Raw genomic sequence first — 15,283 nt, 5'->3', positions numbered from 1 at the left:
TGTCCAAGTGCAGCTGTAGGTCAGCTCAATTTGTTTTGTCAGTTTTGCGAGGCTAAACACGCTAATAAATTAAGAAGTTTTCCATGGCACCACATCCATGTACTTCCTAAATAAGATGGTGCCCTAGGTTTGCCCTTTGGAACTAGATGGGAACAGTGCAATACCCAGGCCCATCCTAGTAATATGTATGTCTGAAACACACAGTTTTTTTATTCTTTAAAATTTGGCCGCCATTGTAAACAAATGGATAAAAAAACAAAAAGGGCCTTATTGTGAGTTCGACGGACTGTTTAGACCATCCGCCGAACTTCTGACAGGGAGCAGCGACCTCCCGGCTGGGCCCATTATGAGTTTCCCACTAGGTCAGCAGGTGGAAACCTGAGTTTCTGCCCGCAGGCCTAGTGTGAAACACCCTACAGCATTGTCTCCGGCTCGCAATCGAGCAGGCAGCAATGCTGTAGGACGCAAGGTGCATCATCTCCCTCGCAATGTTCACTGTTTACAAAGCAGATAGTGAACATAAAGATAGTGCTGGCCAGGGAGACCCCTGCACTGCTCATGCCAAGTGCATGGACAGTCCGCCACCCCCCCCTCAGAACTCCCTGCACCCGTTCTCCACCAGCTTTTTCATGGCAGTACTACTGCCATGAAATCGCTGGCAGAGATCTAGGACCGCCGCAACCGCCAGATCATTGGGATCTCTGATCTTGGTGGTTCTGGCGGTCTGACTGTGGCACAACCGCTGTGGTCATAATATGGTGCTTGGACCACTGCATTGTGGTCACCGTCTAGTGACTGACAGACTCGTAATCGGGCCCAAAGTATACAGACACAGTTATTCCATATGCCAAACACCTAACAAGGCACCCAAAGTTTCCCTTTTTGTGGGTAGATTTGTGTAGTGTATATACCTTACTCTCCCCGCCCTATCACCTTCCCTTTGTCCCTGAAAAATAGAGAGTGCTGCACTCATCGTCCAACAAGGGGGAACTCCCGCACTCAGATAAAGCATTCCAAAAATTAAAGGTATGCCGGGCAGTGTTGCCCCTGCCTTTTACATTGAATAGTCATGACAAAGCAGAAAAAGGCTTACTTCCATGTCTAAGAAAGCTACTCTCCCCATAAGAGCTTACTTTTTCTCAGGATATCAGGCAATGTGGTCACCAGTTGCAGCCATGGGTACTCGTTGGAACACAGTGGAGATGCGCATACACTCTCTTCCATACACCTGGAAGGGCCTTTTTTCATTCTTTAACATGACATCCTGCACTGAATAGGGGGCTGTGCTCTAGCTTGGGGACATAACTACCTATAATACAACACAGAGGGCTCAACAAGGGATGTTTATGTCATCTCCTGGCTTGGTTGACAGTAAAAATAAATCACATTCATTCATGCAGTCCATCACCATTCCTATTTTCAAACTTTGCAGCTACTAAACTACATAAGAAAGGTATCAACCACATGTTCCTATTAGTTACACAGGGAAGGAAATACATGCTGCTCAGCATCTAATACAACTCTTTCCATCTTTCAGGACACCCAATACTCTTTCCATGTTTCAGGGCACCTGATACCTGTATAACAGCCTATTTAGTACCATAGACATACCCTTGCTGGTATGTGGTCCCAGAAGAGGGACCACGCAACTATAGTCTATCCCTTTCACAATGAAACTACATAAACAGAAAACACTATTACATGTCCTGATCAGTTTACTCTGTGCTATCTCCATCGATTAAACTGAATAAAAAAGAAGGGAGACAAAATGTCCTCAGGCCCTGAAGAAGTTGCTGCTACCAAAATGGCAATGAAACGTTGGCCAACCATAATCACTACAACAAGCATATGAGACAGTGTTTTGAACCAAATGCCAGATGGGACACAAAATAAAGGACCGCTGACTGCCTGTGACACGTTTTTAAACTGTTCCTATGACAGATAAGCTACTGCCTTGAAGATAAGAAGATGGAGTAGGTCGGGTGACTATCTGTGAACAAACCAGACCAAAGGAGAAGCAAGGATGTACTCTGCAGACAGGAGGACAGCACAATAGAATCCCTCATGGAAAATACTTTGAGTCTGAGATAATGGTTCAAAGGTTAACACATTGTGAAGGTCTGTCTGCCCTTCCACACTACCAAAAGCAGGAGTGCAACTGTGATAACTAGCCAGGGGCACTGAACGCATTTAGCAGCACTACCCCTTGGTTGCTTCTGTGAGGTGTCTCCTTTTCACATCAGATAAACTCTTTCATCTAAATCAAAATATGTATCTTTCAGGTTTGGCTTCTAGATCTCAATAGCAGGTTAGACTTTTCCCTTACAGTAAAGATAGACCGTCCAACGCATTGAGTTGCAGGCATCTGTACTATATGAATGGGTTTCAGATTGAATATAGTTGATATTTTCTTGGCAAAAACCACATCTGAGCTTTTCAACAGACACTGGTGGAACCTTCACAAATACTACGTTGACATATTTTGACACAAAGGATCCCAAGCAAGCAAACAAAGGCATGAAGTAGGAAAGATGCAGGGCATAGACCATATTTAGTATGCCTCACGAGCATAGACACATGCACACAAACATACATATAGAACAATGACACAAAGGATGCCTAGGACGAAAAGGATTAGACAATGTTTAAATTTACACACAGACATGCACATATCCGTCAAAGCTGGCACACACGCACCTAATACTGCAAATTACAGAACACTCACATCATGACACCAGGACCCTGGACAGACCCGCAGCAGACAAGACATAACAGAACCCCCTCTGACACATCTTTGTTCTAATTTTAGCGGAGCTGGTCTCCCATCATGCCTTGCTTGTTAACCTGCTCTGCCCTTTCTTTCTCGGGTCAGCCAGGGACTGCTCCCTGAATGTCCAATTTCCTCATCCTTTCTGCTGGGTCCTAAAGCCCTGATAACATCTGACAACAGCCTTGAGATTTAAGAGATGAGACAGTAAAGCAGCTGAGTATCAAGAGCACTATGGGCCCTTAATACAAGCAAGAAAATTGCCTCTAACCCCCCTGGTTTGACAGTAAAAAAAAAACAGCACCAGTTGGGGTGAACTTGACCTCTCACACACCGGTACCACTGCACCTGCTCCACCATTGACGGCTACGCCCCTTTCTATTTTGGGATTGTTTTAGGAAGAACATATTTTGAGTAGAAAGCGCAGCGCCTTTATGAAACTGATCATGCCTTTGTTATTCTCAGATGTAATCTCTGCTGTATGAATTATTAACAATACCACGAAATGCAAAATAAAAAAAATGAATGCGTTCAAGGCGTTTGTCTGTTACTTCTCCATGGGATACATACCCGCACTGTGGGACTCCAGATCTACTCATTTAAGATTCTACTGAATGATCTTTTCCTATAGCCAGGCATGTAAATTATGTAGGAACAGAAACTGAAGTGTTTCGTTAAGTATATTATAAATCCATTTAGATGGAGTCAGAGCATCTACTGCAGTGGGGGCATCTATTTTTAAATTTCGACACCAACACGTGTTTATCTCATGCCAGCCATGTCCTGATCACGATCTGGTGAAGTGTGATAACTCAAAAGAGCAGACTCCCAGTGGAAAGTCGGGAGATGTGAAAAGATATCATTGTCGCCCATTTCAGACCTCCCTTAAGCGTTCACAGTGATGATTAATTCCAGGTTCTAAGTGTAAACTCTCCTGCTGGGAATTCAAAGCGAAGCTTTTCCTAAAATAAAGCCTTCAAAGGGAACATCATTCACAAAGTTGTGTTATACATTTATAGCCTTGCAAATGATTTGTGGGGTGGGAGATAATCTTCTTTCCCTAAAGAGTGAAAATTTTGCAGTAGATTGCATATTTGACGCAGCTGGTATTTCTAGCAGTTCCGATTTCAGCTGTTTAAGCTCTGCTACAGAGCAGGGCTGCGTGATTTTTTTTATATTCTGTGGTATGTGGATGAGAATCTTGGGGGCATATTTAAGAAAAATGGCGCTGAGCGAAGTCCAGCACCACTTTTCTTGCGCTCCTTGGCGCCCCCCTAATGCCACCATTTGTGCATCGTATCATGGCGGTAGTTAGGGGACGAGCATCAGAATTTTTGATGCTAGTCCAGCGCTTTGCAGGATTAGCGTCAAACTGATGCTAATCCTGCAAAGCACCAAGAGGCCAGTTGTACCCAATGGGAGCCTCCTTTTAATGCTTTCTCTGATCCGGCGTTAAAAGTGCCCAAAAAATGGCTCAAGGAAATCTTTAAGATTTCCTTGTGCCATTTTTTTGGCCTCCCTAACGGGGGAACACCCCCTTTGCATATATTATGCCTGGCTCAGGCATAACGTAGCTCAAAGGTTTACAAAGTTGCACAATGTGGCATTGGAATGGTGCTAGGGGCTCATAAATATCTCCCTTGGTGTGAATCCTCAATTCTGTGGATCCACCTCTGCATGCCATGGGACAAAAAGGCAAACAACTTGCAGCCACCTATCCCATCAGACACAGTTTTTTGATGAAATGCAGAATTAGTGTAGTTTACCTTTTTTGTGTTCACTGTTATTAGGCATTTTTGTGTCCGTCGTTAGCCTGAGGATGTACTAAAAAGTCAGATTCTGCCCATTTCACAATTTGCCCTAAAACTCCCTCCACACCTCCTACATCGCAAGGATATACATTCTGAAAAAGATCTGTGTAGAACTCTACATTTAAATACTAATGCCAATCTCTAGGGTGGATTTAATGATTATTTCACGTATACCTTATCTTTTTGCAGGAATGTGAAGGCTTTACCACAGCATGATTTTCGCAGTATGTTATGGGTGATATGTTTGGTGATGCAAGGTTGTTTATCATCTAGTGCAACTGAGTTGTCCTTCCCTTTTCTGGCCCCACCTGCACATATGGGAGACCCACATTATGCTTGCAGCTGTCTACCTACAGACAGGTATGCTCTTCTATATCCTACTATATTGCACACAGCCTCGAAGAGCTACAAAAGCAGGGCCATGTTGATACATTTTAATAGGCCTTGAGGTTTTCCCTGTAGATCGACAGAGACAGAGGAATATGTAATTCAAATACAACTCGTACCGTAGTTTTAGTACTAGATGCGAAAGTCAGCTCTTGCATTCCCCTTCTTTGAGAGAAATCAGAAGCAAGGAGTAGGTGTATCAGCTCAGTGAAATTAAAGAGATGAGTTCTGCACTTGAACGCTAAGCAGGTGATGTTTCAACAAGCCCCCAGTGGGTCACAGGAAGCCAAAGTACGGACAGAAGGATGTCAGACGTGTGGTCCCTCATGTCAGGCCAGCGAGTGAATCTTGTAGTATTTAATGTTTTTGGTAATACCAGTTTAATCCTGATCAGGAGCCACGTTGTTTTGCAGATATAGATCATAAATGTGACCCTCAGTTTTATTCTGATTGCTCATGCCAGGTAAAAATAGGAAATGCCAAGTTAAAATATAAAACAACAGCAATTACCATGGAGCTTCCCAAAGGTCCATCACTCACATTTTATCCAATATGCTTGATATATCTATCTGAGTTTACTGAAGAATGGATGCAAATTTCATTAGTAGAAGATCAACAGCAAACTGTATTATTACATCTATCCAGAATGAGAGACTACACCATTACCCATTATGTCCTGTCTGCACACCAGTAACATAGGTTTTCTAAAGCTAAAGACTGCCAAAACCAAATTATGTCTATGGAAGCTCAGCTGCCATGACCAATATGGAGAAGTTATAACTATCACCTAAAGTTCAGGCTAAGAATGTTCAGGAGGTGGCTGTGTAAACTGAATACTGCGTGAAGCCAACTTCTGTTGATGGACCAGGCAACCACATTGCCAATAATAATTCACTCGGGTTCTCAAAGAAATGTCTTTACAGTCTACTGTTTTTACATGATACAGCAGTCTATTTGGAAAAGAAAGTGAAAGGATAACCGTGCTTCTCAACACTGGTACTAGATACATAAGGCACGCATTTGAAGAATATCTGCGCTGTGCACAGGGCAACACACATTCATCTAGCAGAAACTCTTTACCTGCGCAGGGATGATCACCCTCCTTCTGATGTGCCCAGCACTGAGATGAATTGGAAATTGTCTTATCACAAGAAACATCATATTGAATTTAGTATAGTATCCAATTTTCTCCTGGTACAGAAGAAACCCCTTAAATTATACAAAGGCACTTTTTGTAACAACATTCATTTTTAAGAAAAAAAGCCTCTAACAATACTTTGTTTTATGGATTGTGACAGGCCAGAAACGTTCTGAAAAGATACAAGAATTAAAAAGAGCCTCAAGTGCTTATCAAGGCACTATTCACACTGGCAGAAATAGTAAATGCCATAAGCAGTGTAAATCTAACTCAATGCACAGATGATCGATATCTCACTCGATCAAAGTATATGCACAGTCTCTTTCCGATTTGAACCCTACACAAAACATTATGTTACACGGGCAGAAGCATGCTTGGATCGCACCACTCCTCAAGAAGCCTACTTTAGATCCCAATAGTCCTTCAAGATTTCACTCTATTTAACAGATTCCATTTCTTATCAGTTTAGTTGGAATATAGGACCCACACAATTAAAAAAAACATCTCGACATACAGGGGGTGATTCTGACTGCGGCGGACGGCGGTCGCCGCCCGCCACGCGGTTCCCGCCGAAAGACCGCTCCGCGGTCAAAAGACCGCGGCGGTCATTCTGGCTTTCCCACTGGGCTGGCGGGCGACTGCCGAAAGTCCGCCCGCCAGCCCAGCGGGAAACACCCTTCCCACGAGGACGCCGGCTCAGAATTGAGCCGGCGGTGTGGGAAGGTGCGACGGGTGCAGTTGCACCCGTCACGCATTTCAGTGTCTGCTAGGCAGACACTGAAATTCTTTTTGGGGCCCTCTTACGGGGGCCCCGTGGCACCCCCTACCGCCATCCTGTTCCCGGCGGGAGAACCGCCAGGAACTGGATGGCGGTAGGGGGTGTCAGAATCCCCATGGCGGCGGAGCGCGCTCCGCCGCCATGGAGGATTCTCAAGGGCAGCGGAAAGTCGGCGGGACACCGCCGACTTTCCGTTTCTGGCCGCGGCTGAACCGTCGCGGTCAGAATGCCCAGCGGTGCACCGCCAGCCTGTTGGCGGTGCTACCGCCGACCTCCGCCATGGCGGTAATTACCGCCAGGGTCAGAATGACCCCCACAGTTGCTCCACAGGGCCGAAGACAGTCGCCTTTCAGGCTTGCACGGGGTACAAAGAGAGCCCTGTTAGATGTCAGAGACAGCTGTTGAAGGTGGCAGCTACTGGAAAAGGATCACTTCTGGTCAAGCTGTCTGCTGAATTCAACAGAGTGATTGTAGGACCAGAAAGACTTTGGGAAATACTGAAAGTATGGCAGGAGCTAAAGGGTGGCTTCAAGCTTTCTTCCCATGTCTGTCAGTGAAACTACAAATTCCAATGTTGTGTCTAAATGAGGAGCAGGGCATAGGCTGTACACCTGCCCTAATGAGACTCAACTTTTGATCCAAGCCCAAGAAATCACGATAGAAATACAAAAATGTTAAAGGCTTATTTTACCAAGAACTCATAAATCACAGGAGGATGAGCAGATCTGTGCGAAACCATCCTTACAATCCCTAGCACATAACCCAGTCAAAGTTACACATTTCATAGAAGTTCCGGAGTACCTTGTCTCACCTAGCAGTGCCACTGTGTTTTGGACGATTGGGACGTTCTTGAAGTGTTACAAATATATTGTTATTGCTTGTTTTCACGGGAAATGGACGTGCATACAAGGAGGCCTATTACTCTACAGGTCTACCAAAGGTAAGGGGCGTTTTCATGCACTTTAGACCTCTTTCTTGTGATGTGTCAATTTCTGCATCGATATACAAATTATCTGTAATAGCATTTTCTATCTTTACAGATATCAGTATGTTTACACACACTGTGTATATTGGTATAAAGAACGGCAAACATGAAAATAATGTCCTTGACTGCATAGGCGAGCTAGCCTAAACGTGTCACACCTTATGAATATCTAGACCTAAAAAAGTGATTGTAGCGTCGAAATATTTTTTTAGTTTACATTACAAAACTTTCATTTACGTGTTCTTAACTCTAGTGAAGAGATTTAATAGTCACAGCTTGACTGCCCGTGATCTCTCGGGCAATTCTGACACATGGTATACCCCAAATGTATTACATAAAACTGCTTTATCCTGGGTGACTTTCACGACTTAACATACCTCTAAAGGGGCCCAGCAGAAGAGAAGAGAGCATACATTTGTTCAGTAAACATGAATATTGCAACTAGAGTCTAAATGTTAAAATTGTGACTTCCAATGTTAATTGCACAAATGTGCTTGAAATTTCTTCATACCTAAGTGATTTTTATGATAAATAACTACTAATCTCACATGCAACATGTAATGTTCTTAAGTATTTAAATAAAAACCTGCTGAAAAGTGACATCTTGGTGAGCCATGTGTTATAAAAACGACTAAAATCGGTTATTAATTAAAATAAATAATCATTTTCCTCACACAAAATAATTTTCGTGTTAGCAAAAGCTAGGATACTCTAAATGCTGGTAATAGCACAGAACATAAGACAAATGAACATGGATGCCTGCACAGAGACATACCTCTGAACGCTTGCAGAAAGTAGGGCTCCAGGTCAGTTTCATTGATCATTTTCCCTTTGTATTTGAGTTCTGGATCTGGGGTCCGAGATCTTTTAATCAGAGAAAGGTCCTTTGTAAGGGCAGAAAAATTCATTTTCAAGGATTTTGCAGACAATGAGCAAGCAAATCTTTGAGATGAAAAGCAATCGGTGCTTCCAGCCTTGTCCCAGCCTTCAGGGTTCTTGTGTAGGTCAAGGGTAGGACGGGAATGATTGAATCTGAAAACAAGTCTGCCCTTAGTTTAGCATCAATAATCACAGCTGGAGCTCAGCCATCTGCTTCCTTTTGGTACCCAGCATCTGTAGAAATGTCCTGCCCAGGACCAGGCGACCTATCCAATGTCAAGGAATGTAAATTGGTCCATTTACTTTGATAGGAGCACAATACTGCGTGTGTTGTGCATCAGCTTGGAATGCAGTGCCTGTGAGCCTTAAAGAGACTGTCTCCTCTTATCAGCCTAATTGCAAATGTTGTTGCCAGTATGACATGTTTGTGAGAGCAGTGAAGGAGAATGTATCTATAGCAACTGCTTCAGACCAGTCTCCCGCTCTCAGATAAGGATGGAGCCTGCTCTTTCCGATTCATTAGATCGCATTTTGTTTCTTTCTTGGCTGCAAATAGGGCCTATCAGAGTTCATCAGACAGCGTGGTTAATGAAAAGTGTGATCTAATTAATATTAACATGTAGCTTTTGTTGTGCAACTAATCTGTTCTGGCCTTTCAGTCCTCCAGAGTCTGTTCAAGGTCCTCGCATGAGCACAGGGTTTTGGATTTTCTGCAGAACAAACCTAAAATTTGCTCCTAATTTGGAGCCTTACTAATACAGTGCTTAAAAGTTCCAGAGAACCTCTGTGCCACGTAGCGCTTATGGGCAAATAGCAGTGGGGGTCAGCAAGATCCTGAACATGAGAAAGTTCAATAGTATTACTCGTTAAGTTGTACTATTGAGTTGAAACATTTGCCCAGAAAGGGTTAACCATGTTAAAATGTCAAAATAATGAGATACTAGTCAATCAAAATGTGCCGCCTTATTTCGCATAGTTTGCCATTTTGTGCCGCATAATTTGGTCCTCCCCTGCAACCTTAATTCCAGTGGCCCTAATAGTTAGCAAGCCACTCATAGTCAATGGATATACACTTCCTTTTATGCCTCTGAAGATATCAGAAGCTGTATCCGTTCTGCCTTTGCAAAGGCTTGGAACTTCATCTGTTTCCTTTGCCTTCATAATGCCCATCACACCAGGAGAACGCTCATGCTATCAGCACCAGCACCAAGCCATGAGAATTGCGATTTACCATGGTTCAAGGGTACCTGCGTCAGATGAAGGATTGTTTTTGTGCAAGAATGGACATATGCATTTTCCTTTGTGTATGTGTTAATACACATTGAAAAAGTAATCAGGAAAAATAAAGATGTATTTCTCCTCGTTACTCTTATGTCTGTGAGGTGTACCATTTTGATGCATTCCCAGATTATCAATTCTTTGTAAATCTGTGAATGCGCCAAATTCCATGGGTGGATGCCTGGGAATGCCCACACTCCACTCAGGGATCTCCTCTCTGCCACAAGTTAATGCAAGGCAGTGAAATACGCTGCCTTGCTTACCTTGGATTTACTAAATCATGCGGAGCCACACAAGGTGACTTTGTGTAGAAATCCCAGTTAAGGGCTTGTGTTGCCTTGCGTGAAGCTAGAGCACATCAAGACCTTAGTAAATCAGGCCTGAAGACTTTAAAGTGGATACGTTTTTATGCCAACAGCCAGGGTGGACTTTTCAGATGCGGGGAGATACTTTGCCTGTAAGGAACCTTTAAAATTAGTCTGGCTGTAGCATTTTGGACAACCTGTGCTTCACATATCATTAAAGATGGCAGACCCAAGAATAGAACATTAGCATAATTCAGTCTGGAAGTAACTGAGTGAACAATAGTTCTTCTTGTGGAATTAGGGATTTAAGTAGGGCAAAACAAGTGGTGCTAACCAAAGAAATTAGGGTCAGAAAGTTTGCCTAGCACATCATACAAATATTGGAATATTGTTTCTTTGGCCCTATAGAATTTCCAGAGGCCTTCTGTTTCCGGGACCAGGGACGGGCAAACCCTGACTGTTCACCTCAGGCATTCCACCCCCCTATAGCTTTGGCCAAGGGCAGGAGATGGCTAGTGACCTCCTTACCACATGGAAGGGTTGGGTGAATATTTGACCCCTTCTCCCCTGGCTGGGCCCGAGAAGGAGGGAGAGTCTACAAAAAACCTTTTAAAAAGGAGCCCAGAGCAGCTGACTTCTGCCCCACTCCTCCAAGGCCCACAACATATTGCTGGATACAGAGCAGTGGTGCAGCCGTCACCTCCTCCTATCTCCTTTTCACAATGGTGAACTGCGCGCAGGTAGCACCTGGACTGCTCATCTGAGGCCCACAGCTCAGGGAGTATGGCAGCTGAGTTGTGCCGTCACATCCTGTTTACAAATGCAAAGAGGACTCAAGAGCACCTAACACCATCGTAAAGTGGGACACAAGAAAGTGTTTGAAAGGTATATTTTATGCATTCCAAATTCATTATATAGGATAAAGGGTTAGTAAGCAAGCTCGCTTCTTCCAACAATGCCCATGAACCTTGCATTGTGGATCGATAAGGTAGGGATGGGCATTCTCATTCCTTCAAACTCCTCATAGCCTGTCATCAGCTAATAAGAGAGTGGCTTGGAATCTAGAAATGGGAAAGGGTTGGCAACACATTAACACTCTGTGAACTCCTTTGCATCAGCTTTCTCTGTTCAGTATAAACTGCATTAGAAAATGTGTGTTGTGACAATCACAACAGGTCTTCACTTTAAAGCGTTTCAATGGGTTGTTCATATTGCACCTGCATGTCTGTGTTCCATACGAAAATTTGGTAAATAGCTTCATAATCACCAAAAAGAACCCAAAACTGGTATACTCCAAGAAATGTCTCACTAAAATACCAGTGTAAAAAATGCAACCACTTAAAAAAAGTGAATTCCAGACTTTATTTTCATGTCTGAATAGTAGAAATGTTTAAGGAGGTGTATTCACCCAGGTACTTCTTCACCTGAAGCAGACTATCACCCCCCCCTCCACATCATCCTTACATTGTGCTAATTCAACAAAATGCCAGGGTACTGGAGGTAGGTTAAGCACGCCCCCTTGGACTCCTTATGACTCCACTAGGATGATAGATTGTCCCAGATTTGTGCAATGAACAGCCCCCTATTTTGCTTTTGGTTGTTTAAAGTAATGGCAAGGTGTGGCATTACTTTTGTGCATTTAGATCTTGCTACAGACAGATTTAGCTGCCTACTGAGAGATCTTTTTCAATGAATGCCTCCTAAAAGTATAGAAAGAGAGTCAGCTTTGAGTAAGCCCTCTTCAGCCATTAGCTTTCATGTGTTTTCATGGTTTGCCATTGCTTGGATGGGCTGTTCATTAAGGCCATAGCATTTTAAGGATGGTAACATCAGAAAGTCCTTTCATTAAACAGAATATGAAATATGACTTCTGGTTGAAGCAGAGTCCTGGTGTGTGGTCTTTGATGAATTTACTTTGCTGGCATAACAACATTTTAATTAGAATGTAATGCTTTACTGCTTGCTGTTTGGATGTGTACTCCTTTTGCAGAAATGGGAGCACAATGATATCCATTAATCATCCTTGAAAATTCATTTGTTTTACTTTGCAGTTATGGCAACATGTTGAATTCTGTTATTTTTGCTCATAAAATAAAGATGTGTGCGCAAGTAGGCATTCTTAAAGATGCAACAAAAATATTGTCCGTTTATCAAAACTATAGTACTAAATGTCCGTGCTTCTCAATAACAACACTATGAGTTGTAAGCAAGATGTGTAAAAAAAAATTTAATGACACAAACATTTAATTATAAAACAAAAATGTAATTATGTCCTTTCATACCAAATTTACCATCCGTTACCTAATCTAACTTACCATAACTAACCTATCGTACCTGCCTACCTGCAATCCTTACCAACCATGCCTTCCATACTTAACTTGACCGTACTTAACCTACCATACCTAAGTCATCCAACCGAGCTATCAATACTAGCTTCTCGTACCCATCTACCTATCATACATACAAGACCTACCTATTTAGCCTAACAATAACTAACCTGTCATGTCTTCCATACCTACATAACCTTACCTATCATACCTAACCTACCTACAGTACAGAATCTAGCAGACTTAATCTATCATACCTACCAAGCCTGTTTACCATACCTTCATACTTTCCTTAGCTATTTACCTTCCATACCTACCTACTGTGTCTAATAAACCAGTAACCTACCACAACCACCAACCATGCCTACACTAACCTTCTTTTGCTGCCATAACTAATGTACCATACTCACCTACAATATCAAACCTACCAAAGCTAACCTATCATACCTACCTTGCTACCATACACACTAAACCTACCTACATACTGTACCTATCTACCCTACGTAACCTGCTTTTCCTAATCATAAACAACCTACCATATGGTTCATGCCACCTATCATACATTCCCTACCATACCTAACCTACCGCCCATAAATAAACTGCCATACAAAGCCTATCATACTGACCTACTATATCTACTTACCACACCTAACCCGTCAAACATTTCCTTCCTAACATACATAGCAAACATACCTAAAATATATACCAACTGTACCTATCTTCTATACCTATCAAGCCTAATGTGTAACACCTAACCTACCTTGTGTACCTAAACTTAACATTCCAAGAAATCATATCTATCATAGCATACCTACTATACCTAACTACTATGCACACACTTTCCTTGCCTCTAAATTACATCCCACACCTAATTTAAAGTACATATCATACTTACTGTCAGGGAGACCAGATCCTCGGGGGCTGCGAACGTTCCCAACATGTCCACCACTAGACAGCTCCAAAGCTCCGATAGAAATATCACAGAGCCTGAGAGAGTCCAAGTGGGGGAAAAGGGGATTAGCTAGGGAACAGCTGGGAAGGAGACCTGTAGGAAGCAAAAGGTTAAACAACACAATATCAAGATATAATCACATTGACTTTCAATAGACTATGGTTCTAAGAGTTCTTTTACTGAAACCATGGATAACCTAAGAAGTGATTATAACTAGACCTCAAGGAATCTAGGTACCTGGAAAAAAACAAGAATGGGTTAATACAATGTTTCATCTGAGCTTTTCATGAAATATCACATACTGTCGAGAAATACGAGAACCTTCTAGAATAATGTTTCAGAACAAACATTGCATTTTTACATGAGGACAAAAGGTTATCTGAAACATTCCCTGGAAAACAATAGGAATTGTACTAGGGACTTAATATACACAAAGAACGTCACATTTTGAATTAAGCATCTTCAAAGGAAATCCAAAAGCTCAGGATAAATGTGTGCACCTCAACAAACACAACACACCAAAGTTTTAATTGCTATGAAATGAATGTGCACACTGTTGCAGATCTAAACGTCAAGTTTTACATGCTGGAAATGAATCGCGCACACTGCCGATTCGAACAAGATTATGCAAATGCCATGAAATAATCGTGCACACTGTTGCCGATCTGAACATCAAGTTTTAAATACGGGAAATGAATCGCGCAGACTGCCGATTCAAACAAGAATATGAAAATCCCATGAAATGATCGCGCAAGCTGTTGCCGATCTGAACATCAAGTTTTACATGCGAGAAATGAATTGCGCACACTGCCGATTCAAACAAGAATATGCAAATGCCATGAAACGATCGCGCAAGCTGTTGCCGATCTGAACATCAAGTTTTACATGCAAGAAATGAATCGAGCACACTGCCGATTCAAACAAGAACATGCAAATGCCATGAAACGATCGCGCAAGCTGTTGCCAATCTGAACATCAAGTTTTACATGCGAGAAATGAATCGCGCACACTGCCGATTCAAACAAGAATATGCAAATGCCATTAAATGATTGCGCAAGCTGTTGCCGATCTGAATGGCAAGTTTTACATGAGAGCAATGAATCACGCACTTGAAAGTTTCACCAGTAGGCCCAAAACTCGAGAGTCTTTGAGAACGGGGTTGGGGACCCAGCCCGACCTCCACCTTACTGCCCTGCTCAAGGATCACCAATATAATGCGGGGCAGGCCTGGAACATCAAGGTAGGCCTCCGGAACAGGAGCTCAGGAAGTTGCTGCTGCTCTGCACCGGGACCTCTGAATAGTGAGCACGTGGAGCTGGGCTGGCTCTCTTATATAGAGTCTGGTCCAGCCCACAAACCACACCCAGTCATGCTGCAGGGAAAGCTTATAGAAGGTCCTAGAAAGGGACCACACCCTAACACACTCAGTAAGCCTGCAGCAATACCTTGCAAATGAACAGTTATTGCAAACATCATTAATAGTGTTTTTCAAGATTAAACTCTGCAATGCAAAAGGTTAACATGCTGCATATAAACACAAAGCATGAATTAGGCTCTTGCATGAAGGCTGGGTTTTTGCATTTTTGTCGCCCGTAGAGCGCGCACTGTCCTGATGTTGACACTTACCAAATGCATAAACTATACCTGCTTACTTACTAGCCACCCACTTTACTGAC

General features: G+C 42.8%; 1 protein-coding gene across 1 annotated transcript in view; it reads right to left on the bottom strand.

Annotated features, from left to right (window-relative positions):
• Positions 1 to 9,149, bottom strand: part of CACNA1D (calcium voltage-gated channel subunit alpha1 D) — a 1,248,477-nt gene extending 1,239,328 nt beyond the window's left edge. Inside the window, exon 1 of the mRNA XM_069206436.1 lies at positions 8,642 to 9,149. Within this exon, the coding sequence (XP_069062537.1) occupies positions 8,642 to 8,774 (133 nt within the window). The 5' untranslated portion in view covers positions 8,775 to 9,149. The remainder of the gene's footprint in view (positions 1 to 8,641) is intronic.
• Positions 9,150 to 15,283: the final 6,134 nt, after the last annotated feature.

This window comes from Pleurodeles waltl, chromosome 9, assembly GCF_031143425.1.
Source record: "Pleurodeles waltl isolate 20211129_DDA chromosome 9, aPleWal1.hap1.20221129, whole genome shotgun sequence".
Lineage (NCBI taxonomy): Eukaryota > Metazoa > Chordata > Amphibia > Caudata > Salamandridae > Pleurodeles > Pleurodeles waltl.
The sequence above is the reverse complement of the archived record's forward strand: the minus strand, read 5'-3'. Positions and strand labels throughout refer to the sequence as shown.